This window comes from Budorcas taxicolor, chromosome 13 (assembly GCF_023091745.1).
Source record: "Budorcas taxicolor isolate Tak-1 chromosome 13, Takin1.1, whole genome shotgun sequence".
Taxonomy (NCBI): Eukaryota; Metazoa; Chordata; class Mammalia; order Artiodactyla; family Bovidae; genus Budorcas; species Budorcas taxicolor.
This window is the reverse complement of record NC_068922.1, coordinates 67,132,570-67,148,388: the sequence shown is the minus strand read 5'-3', so window position 1 is coordinate 67,148,388 and position 15,819 is coordinate 67,132,570. Positions and strand designations below refer to the sequence as shown.

The 15,819-nt window shown below is 44.8% G+C and overlaps 1 protein-coding gene across 1 annotated transcript in view; it reads right to left on the bottom strand.

The window, feature by feature from the left end:
* Positions 1–1,775: 1,775 nt before the first annotated feature.
* LBP (lipopolysaccharide binding protein) overlaps positions 1,776–15,819 on the bottom strand; it is a 35,941-nt gene continuing 21,897 nt past the window's right edge. Inside the window, exons 9-15 of the mRNA XM_052651187.1 lie at positions 15,472–15,531; positions 13,368–13,535; positions 11,427–11,494; positions 10,863–10,905; positions 5,363–5,426; positions 4,184–4,260; positions 1,776–1,820 (exon numbers count right to left, since the gene is read on the bottom strand). Of these exons, the coding sequence (XP_052507147.1) occupies positions 1,776–1,820; positions 4,184–4,260; positions 5,363–5,426; positions 10,863–10,905; positions 11,427–11,494; positions 13,368–13,535; positions 15,472–15,531 (525 nt within the window). The remainder of the gene's footprint in view (positions 1,821–4,183; positions 4,261–5,362; positions 5,427–10,862; positions 10,906–11,426; positions 11,495–13,367; positions 13,536–15,471; positions 15,532–15,819) is intronic.

Sequence of the window (15,819 nt, the reverse complement as noted above, 5' to 3'; positions counted from 1 at the left end):
GAACTTTAGAGTTTAAAGCTTGCCTTTCCTTCTCCACTCACTTCCTCTCCTCCACTGGTTACTTCTCGGGATCCTCTTCCCAGTAAACTACTTGTCCCCACCTGCTTGTCTCAGAGTCTGCTTCCAGGGAGCCCAGAGGAAGGCAGGTGATAAATGCATCAGCTGTTTACCAGGACCTGGTTACGCCCTATTCTTCCCCCACCCCTGGAAGCTGGATGTGAACCCATTGTGTTCCTAGTCACCATGCAAGGAGGGGTCCCCAGCAAATTTGACACGTGAGGACTTTAGAGAACCCTTGCCCTGGGGCCCAAAGCAAGTGTGTTGGGATCAAGACTGATTCTTTCCACCAAAAGGCAAAGTTCTGAAAAGCAGGCACTGGAGCTGGTCTGTGCTGCTTCTCCTTTCCCTGTGCCGATCAGCTCAGGGCCTACAAACAGGAGATGCTTAGTAAGGATGTCCAGGCAATAATCACCGAATCCCCAGTAGGGCTAAATAAAGCCTTTTACATGGGTCAACTAATATTCTCATTATAATAGTCCTGGGTCATGGATACTATTATTAACATTTTTATTTTATAGGATAAAGTGGGGGAAAGGGGAAAGGAACCTGCCCAAGGCCACATGGCCAATGCTGGATGAAGTCAAGCCCTTCACAGTCCATCACTGGGGTGGATGATGGTGGTGAACAAGTGCACAAAAGGGATGCGGTGAAGCCATGGCTTACCCTACCACTGGCTCGGTGACAGTGCCTCGTCCCAACTTGGAATTCATCTCTGTCACACACAGGGTAAATGGGTCTAGTCCCTGTGAATTATCAGCTAGCCAGCAGCTCCATCCATCTGCTCAATAACACAATTTAAAAAATATCCAACAAGCTTCCTGATTCCCAGTCCCTGGGGGCCCAACTACACAACTTGGAAATGACTCTTTGGTAAAGTCTGATCAAAGGTAGGTTGTTCAGTAATCAGAAATCATGGCTTTTTCCTCCAGGCTTGAGACTCATAAACAGCAGTTGAATGAGCTTTATATTTGGGTTGGACCCATAACCTAGATAGATCCATTTCCTCCTAATTTACACCAGTTTCGATGTGGGGAAAGCAGCGGGAGGCTGAGTTTTTTGCTCTGGGAGATCCCCTGGTTCCTCTGTCTGTAGCAGGCAGAGAGGGAGGTAAGGAGGAGGGTGCATATTGAAAGGAGTCCATCAATGTCCATGAACTGAGATAGAAAAGTGCCTGAGAGAGCCAGCATCAGCACCAGCTCCAGGGCTGAGCAGGGAGCAAAATCCCATGTTCCCTCATGGAGGTTTCCACAACAGCGGTGCTGAGAAACGAGAATGCAGTCAGGGCTCATCCTTGGAGACCACAGAAGGAGCTGACCATCCAAAGACCCCTTAGGTAGCAGAGGGTGGGTGGTACAGCAGTTCAGCTGATGTAGCAGGTGGTTCTTTCATTGAGCCATTCAATAAATATTTATTGAGGACCTACTAAGTGCCAGCACTCTGCTAGGCACAGATTCGGTGGTGAATAAAAAAGGCAGTGCCTACCCTTAAAGACAGGACAGGTTAGTGGGTGAGGATGGTCTATTCTGGTGGGAAAGTAAAGTCTGGAGTCAGAGAGTGGGTGCACGTGCTGAAAGGGTAGGGGCAGAGGCCAAGTCCCCACAACTGATAACAGAGACGTCTTCATCTTCCCAGAATCTCCAGGAAAGTGCTGCACATCTGGAAATGCAACTTGGCGATCCAGCTGTGGCCTCCAAGCCCTGTCTTTCACCTTGCCCTCAAACTCTCAGGTACCGAACGTTGGTTCCCAAAAACAGGAAGTCCTAGGAGAGACAAGACAGGATGGGATGGTGAAAGCATTCTCTACTCCAAAAAGATGCATCTCTGATTTAAAGGGAGGCCCACATCTGGGGAAGCACACACTCTGTCAGAAACCAGGTCAGCACATAAATCGAGCCTGTGTCTCTGTCCCAAGGTCTCCATAAAGCACAGCTTTTGCTGGCTACCTTCTCTAAGGTGGCAATTTGTCTGTCATTTCCCAAGCTGCTGCTTTCTGGCAGACCTCATAAATGTCCTTCATGTCACCTAACTTCTCTCTCCTTGGCAAATAACACAAAACTGTGAGCTGCTGGGGCTTACTCTCCTACCCCCTCGTAAGTTTCCATCACCTAAGGCACGAGAATTCTGAACTCAGCAAAATCCAATTCTTTCCCTGATTTTTGGGGTGAAAAAACATTGGCAGAGTTGACCTCAAAATTCTAATGCATGTGATTATATATATAGTTGACCTGTTGTTAAATGAGGATTAAGGGCACTGATGCTCCATGGGTGGAAAATCCATGTAGAGCTCTCTGTATCCATGTTTCCTCGTATCTGTGATTCAGCATGCCCAGATTCAACCAGCTGTGCAGATGGTGTAATAGCTTAGTATTTACTATGGGAAAAAAAGGGCTTCCCTGATAGTTCAGTTGGTAAAGAATCCACCTGCAATGCAGGAAACCCCAGTTCAATTCCTGGGTCAGGAAGATCCACCGGAGAAGGAATAGGGTACCCACTCCCATTATTCTTGGGCTTCCCTTGTGGCTCAGCTGGTAAAGAATCCGCCAGCAATGCGGGAAACCTGAGTTTGATTCCTGGGTTGGGAAGATCCCCTGGAGAAGGGAAAGGCTACCCACTCCAATGCTCTGGCCTAGAGAATTCCATGGACTGTATAGTTCATGGGGCTGCAAAGAGTTGGATACAACTGAATGACTTTCACTTTCACTTTTCATAGAAAAAAAATCTGCATATAAGCGAATCTGGGGACTTTCAAACCCGTCGCTTAAGGGTCAATCTAACGAATCTTCTAATGACTTCCATTACGCCAAATAGCTAAAAGCTCTAATCTTCACAAGAGCCCAGTGAGGTTTGGGCTACATCTCATTTTACCGAAGAGAAAACTGAGGCCAGCTAAGTGAACTGTCACTCAGTCCTTGCTTTCAACAACGATCTGTCTCACTCCTTAGAAACTCTCAGTAAGAGTTGGATGTTGACTATCTCTGAGTCCAAAAGGGCTCCAGACATTTGTTTTTCAAATGTGACAGGTGATGTCTGTTTCAATGTTTCTGATCACTCCGCTGCCTGTCAGTCTCTTCAGTAGCTGTTATTTGCTGGATGTTGACTATGTATCAGGCACAAAGCAGTATGTCCTTAAATGCTCACAAGGCTGCCAACCCAGTCATCCCACCTCACAGATGCTGTTCTAGAAAGATAACCTGAACCGCGGGGCACAGAGGGTGCATAAAATGCCCGGCTAGAATAGTGGAGAGTCTAATGAAGAATAAGACATATTCCTCGATATTCAAATAGTTATAAATGATGGTTCATGGCATGGTTGGGACAGTATAGGTGGAGAGGAGACTCAATTGCAACAAAAAGAAAAAAAGAGAAAAAAGAAAAACAAGACTGAGAGCTAGCAAGGCAACTATCCAAAACAAACAATTTCAAAAAGTGCTTAGAGAAAACAACAGGCTGGAAGGAAGGAAGTCAGGCTGTGGGTGTGGTGGGGCAATGGGTTTACGAGGGTCAGCACACCAAACATGAGTCCATGACAAACCTCTTCCACTTAAGTAATTAGAAGAAATTCTATTCTATTCCACTTTATTCTATTCTTTTCCATTCCATTTCATTCTATTCCAATCTATGTTTTGGCCACACAGTGAGGGTTGTGGAATCTTAGTACCCTAACCAGGGATTGAATGTGGGCCCTCAGCAGTGGAAGTGCTGAGTCCTAACCACTGGACCACTAGGGAAATCCCAAGAAATGAGAAATTTCAAAAATGTACAAATGCCTTTCAGAATCTGAACTGTTGGTGTGTTTAGGACTGCTGTATTTTCAAAATGAGCTCATCCTGAGGTTCCCCTAGGCCACCCATGGTTGGGGGGTGGGGTGGAAAAGTTGTGACACAGATTGTGTCAAATCCTTCCTGCCCTAATAAAGGACACTTTATTAGGTGCCATGCCACTTATAAAGGACATGTGGATGTCTTCATGACATCCCAGCTGACCCCAAATTGTTCCACGCCCCATCCAGGCTTTCCCAGCTGCAGGGTTGGCCTGGGTCCCACCCACTGAGTTATAGCCTGCCAACCAGGAAAGCTCACCAACCCCCTCCCCAAATTCTCAGAGCCCCACTGAACCCACCGACCTTGTGGATCTGGAGAATGGGGTCGTAGAGCTGAATTTTCTTTAGCAGAGGGAGAGGGAAGCCTTCTGCCAACTTATCTAGAGGGTAGAGGCAGAACGTTGAGAGATTGTTTAGTAAATAATTATGGAGAAAATTTTACCAAAAAAGAGTTCCTCTCTGGAAACTCCCACCCCATGGACTGTAGCCTACCAGGCTCCTCTGTCCATGGGATTTTCCAGGCAATAGTACTGGAGTGGATTGCCATTTCCTTCTCCAGATACATAGTATATTCCCATTTAATTATAACTGAAGATTGGGATTACTATTCTCAAGTGACAGATAAGGAAACTGAAGCACAGAATGGCCAAGTAACTTGTGCTAGGTCACACAGCTAGAAAGTGGAAGAACCGAGGCTTGATGCCAGGCAGGCTGACACAGGGGCCTGAACTCTCAGCCATGGTGCTCTGTGGAGGTAGAGGCAAGGATGGGGCAGCATGTGCTCATGATAAGAAGCTAGTGGGTACTTGCTCTCGGCCCCTACCTGTATCCTGCTTTCTACTGCAGCCAAATGAAGCAGGGCCTCATGGAAAGAGGGTTTCGGTCTTTATGCTATAGTTTTTGACTAAGGAGTTGGCAACTAACTGGGAAATGTAAATTTAGAGGTGGACAGGTAGCTTAAGTGGTAAAGAATCCTGCCAGTGCAGGAGCCACAGGAGACATGTGTTTGATCCTTCAGTTGGGAAGATCCCCTGGAGAAGAAAAGGGCAACCCACCCCAGAATTCTTGCCTGGGAATTCCCATGGGCAGAGGAGCCTGGCGGGCTACAACCCATGGGGTCGCCAAGAGTCAGACCCCACTGAGCACCCGCACACCTTGCCTTGTGCTCTGCGTGTTAACTTGGTCCTCAGTCTTCCACCTGTCGCTTCAGGGTGTGTGTGGGCACTTCTGTGAGCCTTTCTTTCTCTCTTAGGAGGAGGTTTCCTGTGCTCCCAAAACTGCCCATGTCCCCAACCCTCTTTAGAACCGTGGAAGAAGATGAGGCAGACTTCAACACTGCCATCTCCAGGCAGGCCACTGAAACTGAGAGGATAAGTGACTCGCCCAGATCACGCAGCCTGCAGGAGAGCCCTGGTTCCAGCTTTCTTTCCCCCGAAGAGCAGTGTCCACTCTTGACTTAGAAAAGTCCATAGTGATTCTTACCATTGACCTTGGGGTAAAAGTTGTTGAGAAGGTAATAATTGAGCAGTGCCTCCAACAGCTCCACCTAGTGGAAAATAGGAGAGGTACACCATAACCACGTGTACTGTCTTGCCCACCAACCAACCTACAAGGAGCCACCCTTGGGGGTGGGGTGGTTCTGTAAATGCTGACATGGCAAAAGCCTCGGGAAAAAAAAAAGCAAATTTCAGGTAGATACCAACATCATGCTATTGCTTTATAAAATAAAACTATTTTGAGATGCACATTCAATATGTGTACAAAGCAATAGAAAAATTTGGAAGACTACACAACCACCATGCCTACACAATCTTTCCTCTAGGAAGAACATCAAGGTTTGGCTTAGTCTTAAATTTAGTATTTAATTTTTCTTTATCAGTGAAAATGTTTTCCAAAATCACTTATATAACAAAAAATGATTTTAAAGTTGAAACAAAAATTATGAAACCTAACTTTTAATACTCACTGTGTGCCAGGTATAGGACTCAGAGCATTATATATATATATATATATATATATATATATATATATATATATATATGTTTTTGAACTGTGGTATTGGAGAAGACTCTTGAGAGTCCCTTGGACTGCAAGGAGATCCAACCAGTCCATTCTGAAGGAGATCAGCCCTGGGATTTCTTTGGAAGGAATGATGCTAAAGCTGAAACTCCAGTACTTTGGCCACCTCATGCGAAGAGTTGACTCATTGGAAAAGATTCTGATGCTGGGAGGAATTGGGGGCAGGAGGAGAAGGGGACGACTGAGGATGAGATGGCTGGATGGCATCACGGACTCGATGGACACGAGTCTGAGTGAACTCCAGGAGTTGGTGATGGACAGGGAGCCCTGGTGTTCTGCGATACATGGGGTCGCAGAGTCGGACACCACTGAGCAACTGAACTGAACTGAACTGACTGATGGCACTGGAATGGGTGAATTTAACTCAGATGACCATTATATCTACTACTGTGGGCAGGAATCCCTCAGAAGAAATGGAGTAGCCATCATGGTCAAAAAAAGAGTCTGAAATGCAGTACTTGGATGCAATCTCAAAAATGACAGAATGATCTCTGTTTGTCTCCAAGGCAAACCATTCAATATCACAGTTATCCAAGTCTATACCGCAACCAGTAACGCTGAAGAAACTGAAGTTGAACGGTTTTATGAAGACCTACAAGACCTTTTAGAACTAACACCCAAAAAAGATGTCCTTTTCATTATAGGGGACTGGAATGCAAAAGTAGGAAGTCAAGAAACACCTGGAATAACAGGCAAATTTGGCCTTGGAATGTGGAATGAAGCAGGGCAAAGACTAATAGAGTTTTGCCAAGAAAATGCACTGGGCATAGCAAACACCCTCTTCCAACAACACAAGAGAACACTCTACACATGGACATCACCAGATGGTCAAGACCGAAATCAGATTGATTATATTCTTTGCAGCCAAAGATGGAGAAGCTCTATACAGTCAACAAAAACAAGACCAGGAGCTGACTGTGGCTTAGATCATGAACTCCTTATTACCAAATTCAGACTCAAATTGAAGAAAGTAGGGAAAACCGCTAGACCATTCAGATATGACCTAAATCAAATCCCTTATGATTATACAGTGGAAATGAGAAATAGATTTAAGGGCCTAGATCTGATAGATAGAGTGCCTGATGAACTATGGAATGAGGTTTGTGACATTGCACAGGAGACGGATCAAGACCATCCCCATGGAAAAGAAATGCAAAAAAGCAAAATGGCTGTCTGGGGAGGCCTTACAAATAGCTGTGAAGAGAAGAGAGGCAAAAAGCAAAGGAGAAAAGGAAAGATATAAGCATCTGAATGCAGAGTTCCAAAGAATAGCAAGAAGAGATAAGAAAGCCTTCTTCAGTGATCAATGCAAAGAAATAGAAGAAAACAACAGAATGGGAATGACTACAGATCTCTTCAAGAAAATTAGAGATACTAAGGGAACATTTCATGCAAAGATGGGCTCAATAAAGGACAGAAATGGTATGGACCTAACAGAAGCAGAAGATATTAAGAAGAGGTGGCAAGAATACACAGAAGAACTGTACAAAAAAGATCTTCACAACCCAGATAATCATGATGATGTGATCACTAATTTAGAGCCAGACATCTTGGAATGTAAAGTCAAGTGGGCCTTAGAAAGCATCACTACGAACAAAGCTAGTGGAGGTGATGGAATTCCAGTTGAGCTGTTTCAAATCCTGAAAGATGATGCTGTGAAAGTGTTGCACTCAATATGCCAGCAAATATGGAAAACTCAGCAGTGGCCACAGGACTGGAAAAGGTCAGTTTTCATTCCAATTCCAAAGAAAGGCAATGTCAAAGAATGCTCAAACTACTGCACAATTGCACTCATCTCACATGCTAGTAAAGTAACACTCAAAATTCTCCAAGCCAGGCTTCAGCAATACGTGAACCGTGAACTCCCTGATGTTCAAGCTGGTTTTAGAAAAGGCAGAGGAACCAGAGATCAAATTGCCAACATCTGCTGGATCATGGAAAAAGCAAGAGAGTTCCAGAAAAACATCTACTTCTGCTTTATTGACTATGCCAAAGCCTTTGACTGTGTGGATCACAATAAACTGTGGAAAATTCTGAAAGAGATGGGAATACCAGACCACCTAACCTGCCTCTTGAGAAACCTGTATGCAGGTCAGGAAGCAACAGTTAGAATTGGACATGGAACAACAGACTGGTTCCAAATAGGAAAAGGAGTACGTCAAGGCTGTATATTGTCATCCTGCTTATTTAACTTATATGCAGAGTACATCATGAGAAACGCTGGACTGGAAGAAGCACAAGCTGGAATCAAGATTGCCGGGAGAAATATCAATCACCTCAGATATTCAGATGATACCACCCTTATGGCAGAAAGTGAAGAGGAACTAAAAAGCCTCTTGATGAAAGTAAAAGAGGAGAGTGAAAAAGTTGGCTTAAAGCTCAACATTCAGAAAATGAAGATCATGGCATCTGGTCCCATCACTCCATGGGAAATAGATGGGGAAACAGTAGAAACAGTGTCAGACTTTATTTTTTGGGGCTCCAAAATCACTGCAGATGGTGACTGCAGCCATGAAATTAAAAGACGCTTACTCCTTGGAAGAAAAGTTATGACCAACCTAGATAGTATATTCAAAAGCAGAGACATTACTTTGCTGACTAAGGTCCGTCTAGTCAAGGCTATGGTTTTTCCTGTGGTCATGTATGGATGTGAGAGTTGGACTGTGAAGAACGCTGAGCGCTGAAGAATTGATGCTTTTGAACTGTGGTGCTGGAGAAGACTCTTGAGAGTCCCTTGGACTGCAGGGAGATTCAACCAGTCCATTCTGAAGGAGATCAGCCCTGGGATTTCTTTAGAAGGAATGATGCTAAAGCTGAAACTCCAGTACTTTGGCCACCTCATGCGAAGAGTTGACTCATTGGAAAAGACCCTGATGCTGGGAGGGATTGGGGGCAGGAGGAGAAGGGGACGACAGAGGATGAGATGGCTGGATGGCATCACAGACTCGATGGACATGAGTCTGAGTGAACTCCGGGAGATGGTGATGGACAGGGAGGCCTGGCGTGCTGTGATTCATGGGGTCGCAGAGTCGGACACAACTGAGCAACTGAACTGAACTTATATATATATATATAGGATTCACGATAAGTCTTCAAAGTTAGTGTTAATGCCCCCATTTCACAGATAAGAAAACTAAGGCCCACGGAATGAAAGTGACTTTCTAGAAATTGAATCCAGATTTATATGAGTCTACAGGTCTTGTTTTTTACAGTCGATGTTGGGAAAACCTGATAGGATGACTTTAAACAAATATTTAGTTAGTCTAAAGTATCTGTTTTTGGTTGTGCTAGGTCTTCGTTGCTACGCGTGGGCTTTCTCTAGTTGTGGTGAGTGGGGGCTCCTCTCTAGTTGTGTTGCATGGGCTTCTCATTGCAGTGGCTTCTTTTGTTGCAGAGCATGGGCTCCAGGCACATGGGCTTCAGTACTTGCAGCGCCCGGGCTTGGTTGCTTTGTGGCATGTGGAATCTTCCTGGATCAGGGATCAAACCCATGTCCCCTGCATTGGCAGGTGGATTCTTATGCACTGTTCCACCAGGGAAGTCCCAGGATGACTTTTTGTGACTCTTTACATATGAATAGTTTACTTCACAGCACATTTTTACATGCCATGCACGGACACAGTGTTAGTGTGCCATTATTCACTTCATCCTTCATTCTCTGAAAGGAGTCATCCTTTGGGGTCTCTGAGCAGTATCTCTCCTCACACTTATTTGTTTATGTCCTCTTGTACCTGAGAGAAAGTCTGGTCAGCGGGGGGCAGGTAGAGGGAGGTCCGAGAGGACCAGTATCCATAGGATGGTAAAAAGGTAGCCAACTACTGTTGGTTAAAATCTTTCCATCTCCTCCTTGACCTGTGAGGAGGAACATCACCCCACTTTCCCTCTTCAGAAATCTCTCCTTGAGTGTTTCAGCCCACGCAAATCTTCCCATTCTTTTTTCTCCTTTCATATGGGGCCTTTTCACCACGGCTATGTTTTCCTCTTTGTGGAAATCGTCTCTTGGTTTCGTCTGCCCAGACATCAATTCCTTTTGTTTAAATAACAGAATTCCTATTTTCTTCAGGGGAATGCTCCTTTCCTATCTCAGCCCACGTGGTTTGGGACTGCAAATCTTGGTTCTGGGGAGCTGAAACCCATGCTGGTTGATTGGCTTTGTCCAATTTCCAGCCAAGATGTTTGGCTAAAGATGGGCACTTGATTAAGAATAATCCAATGAGGACTAGCACACGATCTTTTTTTTTTGGGGGGTAGGGTTTTTTTTTTTTAAATAAAACTACAGGAAATTTGGGAATTTTCCACCAATGGGAAGAACCTGCCTGAGAATGAAGCAAACAGATGAAAGCAGAATGGAGAGACAGAGATTCTTCTCTTTATATATATATATATATATACACACACACACATACATACATATGTTCTTTTTTTCTTTTTAAAAAATTCATGAAAGATTCTTTAAATTCTATAGTGCACGACAGTTTTCAGAAGTTTCGCACACGATTTCATATAGTCCTATAATAACTTCCCTTGCCTTTTCAAATTGATGCACTAATCTGAACACCTGGATCCAGCTATGCCTGAAACCTCTAGCCTTAGCTTTTTTAGTTTTGTTTTTTAGTATATGATCCTATTCATTCCTCCTCTTTGCTTAAGACACTTTTAGTTAGCCTTTTTTTCCCCTTGCAATTAAAAGAATTCTGTCCACCAAGTGATTTAATTGTACACTGTCTAATATTGGGAGGTAACTGTTCTTCTGCCCTATGGTTCATGTCCTCATGGACTTCTATGATTTCTCGGGCCGAGAGTAACTCTTCTCCTTCTCTATTACAGCTGCCAAAACACTGCTGAGTAAATACTCTAAATTATTTCTCTAATCATTTCTTAAATAAAAACAAGAATAACTTACACTGAATAGTCCAACTTTAGATTCTTTCAGTTCCACTTGTATCCTATAACAAATCAGAGAAGATTCAGAGATGTGGGCATTATGTTCAAGGGAAACCCAATGTGGGGATCCCCCAGAAGAAGGACACACCAACTGGAGAAGGCGTAGGGCCAAGGGTGTGGTAGAGTGAGAGTGAAAAAGATTATTGAGGAACCAAAAACAATGATACGACCTTACTGGGAAGACTTACAGAGGGGAAGTGTGTAGTGTAAAGGAACTCAATCTCTGTAATTTCAGGAAGTCAATATTGCTGATATCTAAAACTCATAGATAAAGGAAAAACAGTAAATTCTTTAGAAGTTTGGAAGTAATGGTGGGAAGGAAGTTTAAGGAGACAGGACCAGTGCGGGGAAAGAATTGGGCCAGTTGGGCTAAAATTTAAGTTTGCCTCCCCACCCAGTGGTGGGCGCTAAACGTTGAAGGGGGATCCAATTACATCCCACCTCCAGCTGCACTGAATCAGCTGCAGTGTCAGATGGAGTGAGCCCAGCTGAGCGCCCCCACGTAGTCAGCAGGCTGACTTACTTTTCTGGCTCCAAGAATCCAGTGATCTTGCTGGTGTTGAAGGTCAACATGGCAGACACATTTGTGGCCTGGAAATTCCAGTAAAAAGAAATAGGTCTGAATGAAGGAGGCCGTCATGTACAGAATGCATAACTATGAGAACTGGCTGTCTCCTCTAACAAATACCTCACTGAGTTAAAGCAGGAACTTGCCCGCTGGGCTGTAGGTCACCAGGAAGCTCATCGTAGGTGCTAATAAACGCTTGAACTTGGACTTGAACATTTTTACTTGAAATTGCTCACTATAATGGGCTTCCTAGGTGGCACTAGTGGTACAGAATCCGCCTGCAATGCAGGAAACCCAGGTTCAGTCCTTGGGTTGGGAAGATCCCCTGGAGGAGTGCATGGTAACCCATTCCAGTATTCTTGCCTGGAGAATCCCATGGACAGAGGAGCTTGGAGGGCTACAGTCCACAGGGTCACAAAGAGTTGGACATGACTGAAGTGACTTAAGCATGGCATGGCTGACTGCGATAGCAATTAGACTTTGAACAGACTACCAAGAGAAGATGTGTGGTGCTTTGTTGCTTCATCATGTCCGACACTTTGCGACCCCGTGGACTGCAGCCCACCAGGCTCCTCTGTCCATGGGGATTCTCCAGGAAAGAATACTGGAGTAGGTTGCCACGCCCTCCTCCAGGGGATCTTCCTGACCCAGGGATCGAACCCAAGTCTACTGCATTGCAGGCGGATTCTTTACTGTCTGAGCCACCAAGGTGCAGAGGCTTATCTCTGGAGATCTCTAAAGGGATCCTTTCTAGCTATCTCAGGGCCAAGATTCAGCTTTAAGAAATAATAACAGTAATAATAATGAATTATGTTTTAATTCAAAATATATTGATGACAATTTCGATAACAATCACAACCATTAAATTGCACATACAACATCTGGGAGCAATTGTTACTGTTTAGCCGCTAAATCTGGACTTCTCCTTATGGACTCACTTAGTGGAACAAACATACATTAAGTAAGTAAAACTGCAAAGAGATACATGAGTATCTTTACATAAGTCCTATGAAGAAAAATAATAGGATGCCATAAGAAAAAAATGACAAGGGTCGTAAGATAGATCAGGGATAAGGGCAATCAAGAAAGGCCAATCTTGGGACTTCCCTGGTGGTCCAGTGGTTAAGAACTGCCTGCCAATGCAGGAGACATGGGTTTGATCCCTGGTCTAGGAACTAAGACCCCACGTGCTGTGGGTCAACTAGGCCTGTGCATCACAATGACTGAAGGCTGTATGCCCTGTAACCTGTGCTCTATGACAAGAAAAGCCAGCACAATGAGAAGCTTGTACACCGCAACTAGAGAGTAGCCCCAAGTCACTGCAACTAGAGAAAGCCTGTGTGTAGCAATAAAGACCCATAGCAACCAGAAATAAATAAATAAATAAGCTTAGAAAAAAAAGAAGAGAAAGGCCTATCTGAGGATCCTTGGTGTTGGAGATGACTCTTGAGAGTCCCTTGGACGGCAAGGAGATCCAACCAGTCCATTCTGAAGGAGATCAGCCCTGGGATTTCTTTGGAAGGAATGATGCTAAAGCTGAAACTCCAGTACTTTGGCCACCTCATGCGAAGAGTTGACTCATTGGAAAAGACTCTGATGCTGGGAGGGATTGGGGGCAGGAGGAGAAGGGGACGACTGAGGATGAGATGGCTGGATGGTATCACGGACTCGATGGGCGTGAATATGAGTGAACTCCAGGAGTTGGTGATGGACAGGGAGGCCTGGCGTGCTGCGATTCATGGGGTCGCAAAGAGTCGGACACGACTGAACTACTGAAATGAACTGAACTGAACTGAACTGAAGTTGAGATTGATCTTAAGGAATTAACCAGGTGGTCAGTGCGAGGAAGAACCAGCAGGAAAAGGCAACAACATTTGCAAAGGCTTTGAACCTTACCACACCGAGCCGGAAGACAGGTTCCTTGACGGAGTTGGGTAGGAGCACAAAGGCCTCGATCTCCATCTGGGCAGCTGTGGACATATTTCCAGGGCTGAAGTTCAGGCATGGGGCAGAGATCACTGCTCCCTGGAGCTCCAAGTTCGTGTTGGGGTACAGTCTGGCTATCTGAGGGTGGAATGAAGAGATTATGTCAAGAGAAGAAAATACGCAGATTTGCTGGGACAACCTGGAGGGAGCTAGAGCAAGCTGAGACCACCTGTTGGTTTAATTTCCACAAAATGTTCTGTGCCTTGTTTTCTTAAAGGTATCACTGGACATCCTTCCATGTCAGACATATAGAGCCTGCATCGTTTATCTCCTGGCTGAACTGTGTTCTATTTCACTGTGTGTGGGTACTGCAACTGATCTAATCTTATTGGGCATCAAATTGTCTCCAAAGTGTTGCCTTTTAATGACTACTCCCCTGCATGCCCTTGGCTATAATTTTGGGGGATACATTCACTGCGGAGTCCAAGGGCAAGAATTTTTTTAAAGCTTCTTCCAGGTATTGCCAAACTCCTCCAGAAAGGTTGGACTGAATTTTTTCACTCCACACCTTTCCCTGGGCAATCAGTGAGAGCTATTGCTTCTCTAGAACCTGTATGCCCAGCTCCCCTCCCCCTACTCTGATAACTGCATACGCCACTGTTTTTGATGACACACCTAGATTTAGCATTTAAAAAGTTATGGCAATTTTCTGTTTAGTTAAAATTTAATTTGGGGTCAAGACTATTCCGTGTAGGGGGGAAGTCGGTGGAGGAACAGTCTCATGAGCCTTTTAGCTATGCAAATATAAAATCTACATTCTATTGTAAAAGGGAGATGTTTAGAAGGTTGAGGAGGTAAATCACTTTACCTCAGAAGGATAGCTGAGCTGCTTCTGTGTCAGGTTGATTATGATGTGAGCAGGAAAGGGGAGGGGCGGTTTCCTTCTCTTTCTGGGGAGAAAGCGCTGTTGGAGCCAGGACGTGGCCAAGGTCCCTCCAAAGCTAGTGCCAACAATATGGCGGCAGGTTGGGCTGCTGTGGGGTTCTAGGGAGAGAAAGGGCCTGCTGTGGGGGTGCCTTATGGAAGGAGGTGACCCAGGTACTGCAGTATTTGAAGTTTAACAATTTCCCCACCATTATAATTCCTCTCAGCCATCATCAAGCCTTCGGAAAGGAACTTTAAACACTACTGCCTATCTGAGCTGCATCTTGACGGGACTCGGAAGGTGGAGGAGAAGACAGGTAGATTTCTATGAGATTAAATAAGATGTTGCACATAAAGAGCTTAGTCCAGCAAGGACAGAGCTACAGGGTTATTCACTGTGTCACTCATGTAGCAAAGAAAAAACGTACATGTCCTTCCATGGGAGATGGGATACTCAAACTATGGTCAATCCATAATACAATGGCAGACTGGATTCCCAGGAAAATAAGAGTGAGGAAGCTTTTTATTTACCTATACAGAATCATCTCCTGGTACAGTAGGGGGAAAAGTAACGTGAAAACTGGTGTGTAAAATATACCTCAATTTGCATAAAAAAACCAGAGGAAAGACAAATAACATTTATTCGTATATACACAGAATCTCCCCAGAAGGGTGTGTGCAATTTGATAATATTGACAGACTTGGAGTGTGAACTGGATGTTTAGGGGACAGGAGTGGATGGGAATTTTCACTCTATAATCTTTTAGGTCTTTTGAATCTTGAACCATGAAAAATTATCCATTCAAAAGATAATTTTTGTAATGCACCAAGAACAGGGCCTGACCCCTACTACACCCTCTGTAATTGCTTGGTGTCCTTAATTGGGGCACATTTTGTGGGGCTTGTCAGTATTCCTTGGAATTGTCAGAGGTCATCAGTAAGAGACTGGGTGGCCTGTGGTCCCTACAGGGTTTGGGCCTCTGTCATTTTGACTTTGAAGGGAAACCTGTAGCACCCCAGCCTTCACTGGGGACTCCGCTGTGGGCCTTCTGGCTCTTGATCAAGCTGAGAGGAGGGTGGAGGTTTTAAAGAATACCCCTGAAGGCTTTGGGGGCTCAACCTGCACCCTGAGGGCTAAGGGAAGCCTTACCCTGGGAACGAAGGCGCGGAAGGACTTGGTGTTCAGTCGAATGTTAGAATCAGGCGGAATCTGCAATGAAGGGACACAAAGAAGTTTTAAGTGCTCAGGCCAGAGCTGAAGGTCTGCAGATAGATGGGGAAGTGGGAGGGTATTTAATTACGTAGCTTCTTGACTGCTTGCGGTTACCATGACAACAACGAGATGCTTGTTCTGCATTCACTGTGAGCACATGAATCCCTGGGGTCCTGGCTGCTCTCCTTGGGGTGTAGGTGACATGCAGGACTCAATCAGAGGATACACAAGCATGAGATGTGCACAGACCTAGGTTTGACTCTAGGCTTTGTTACTATGTAATCC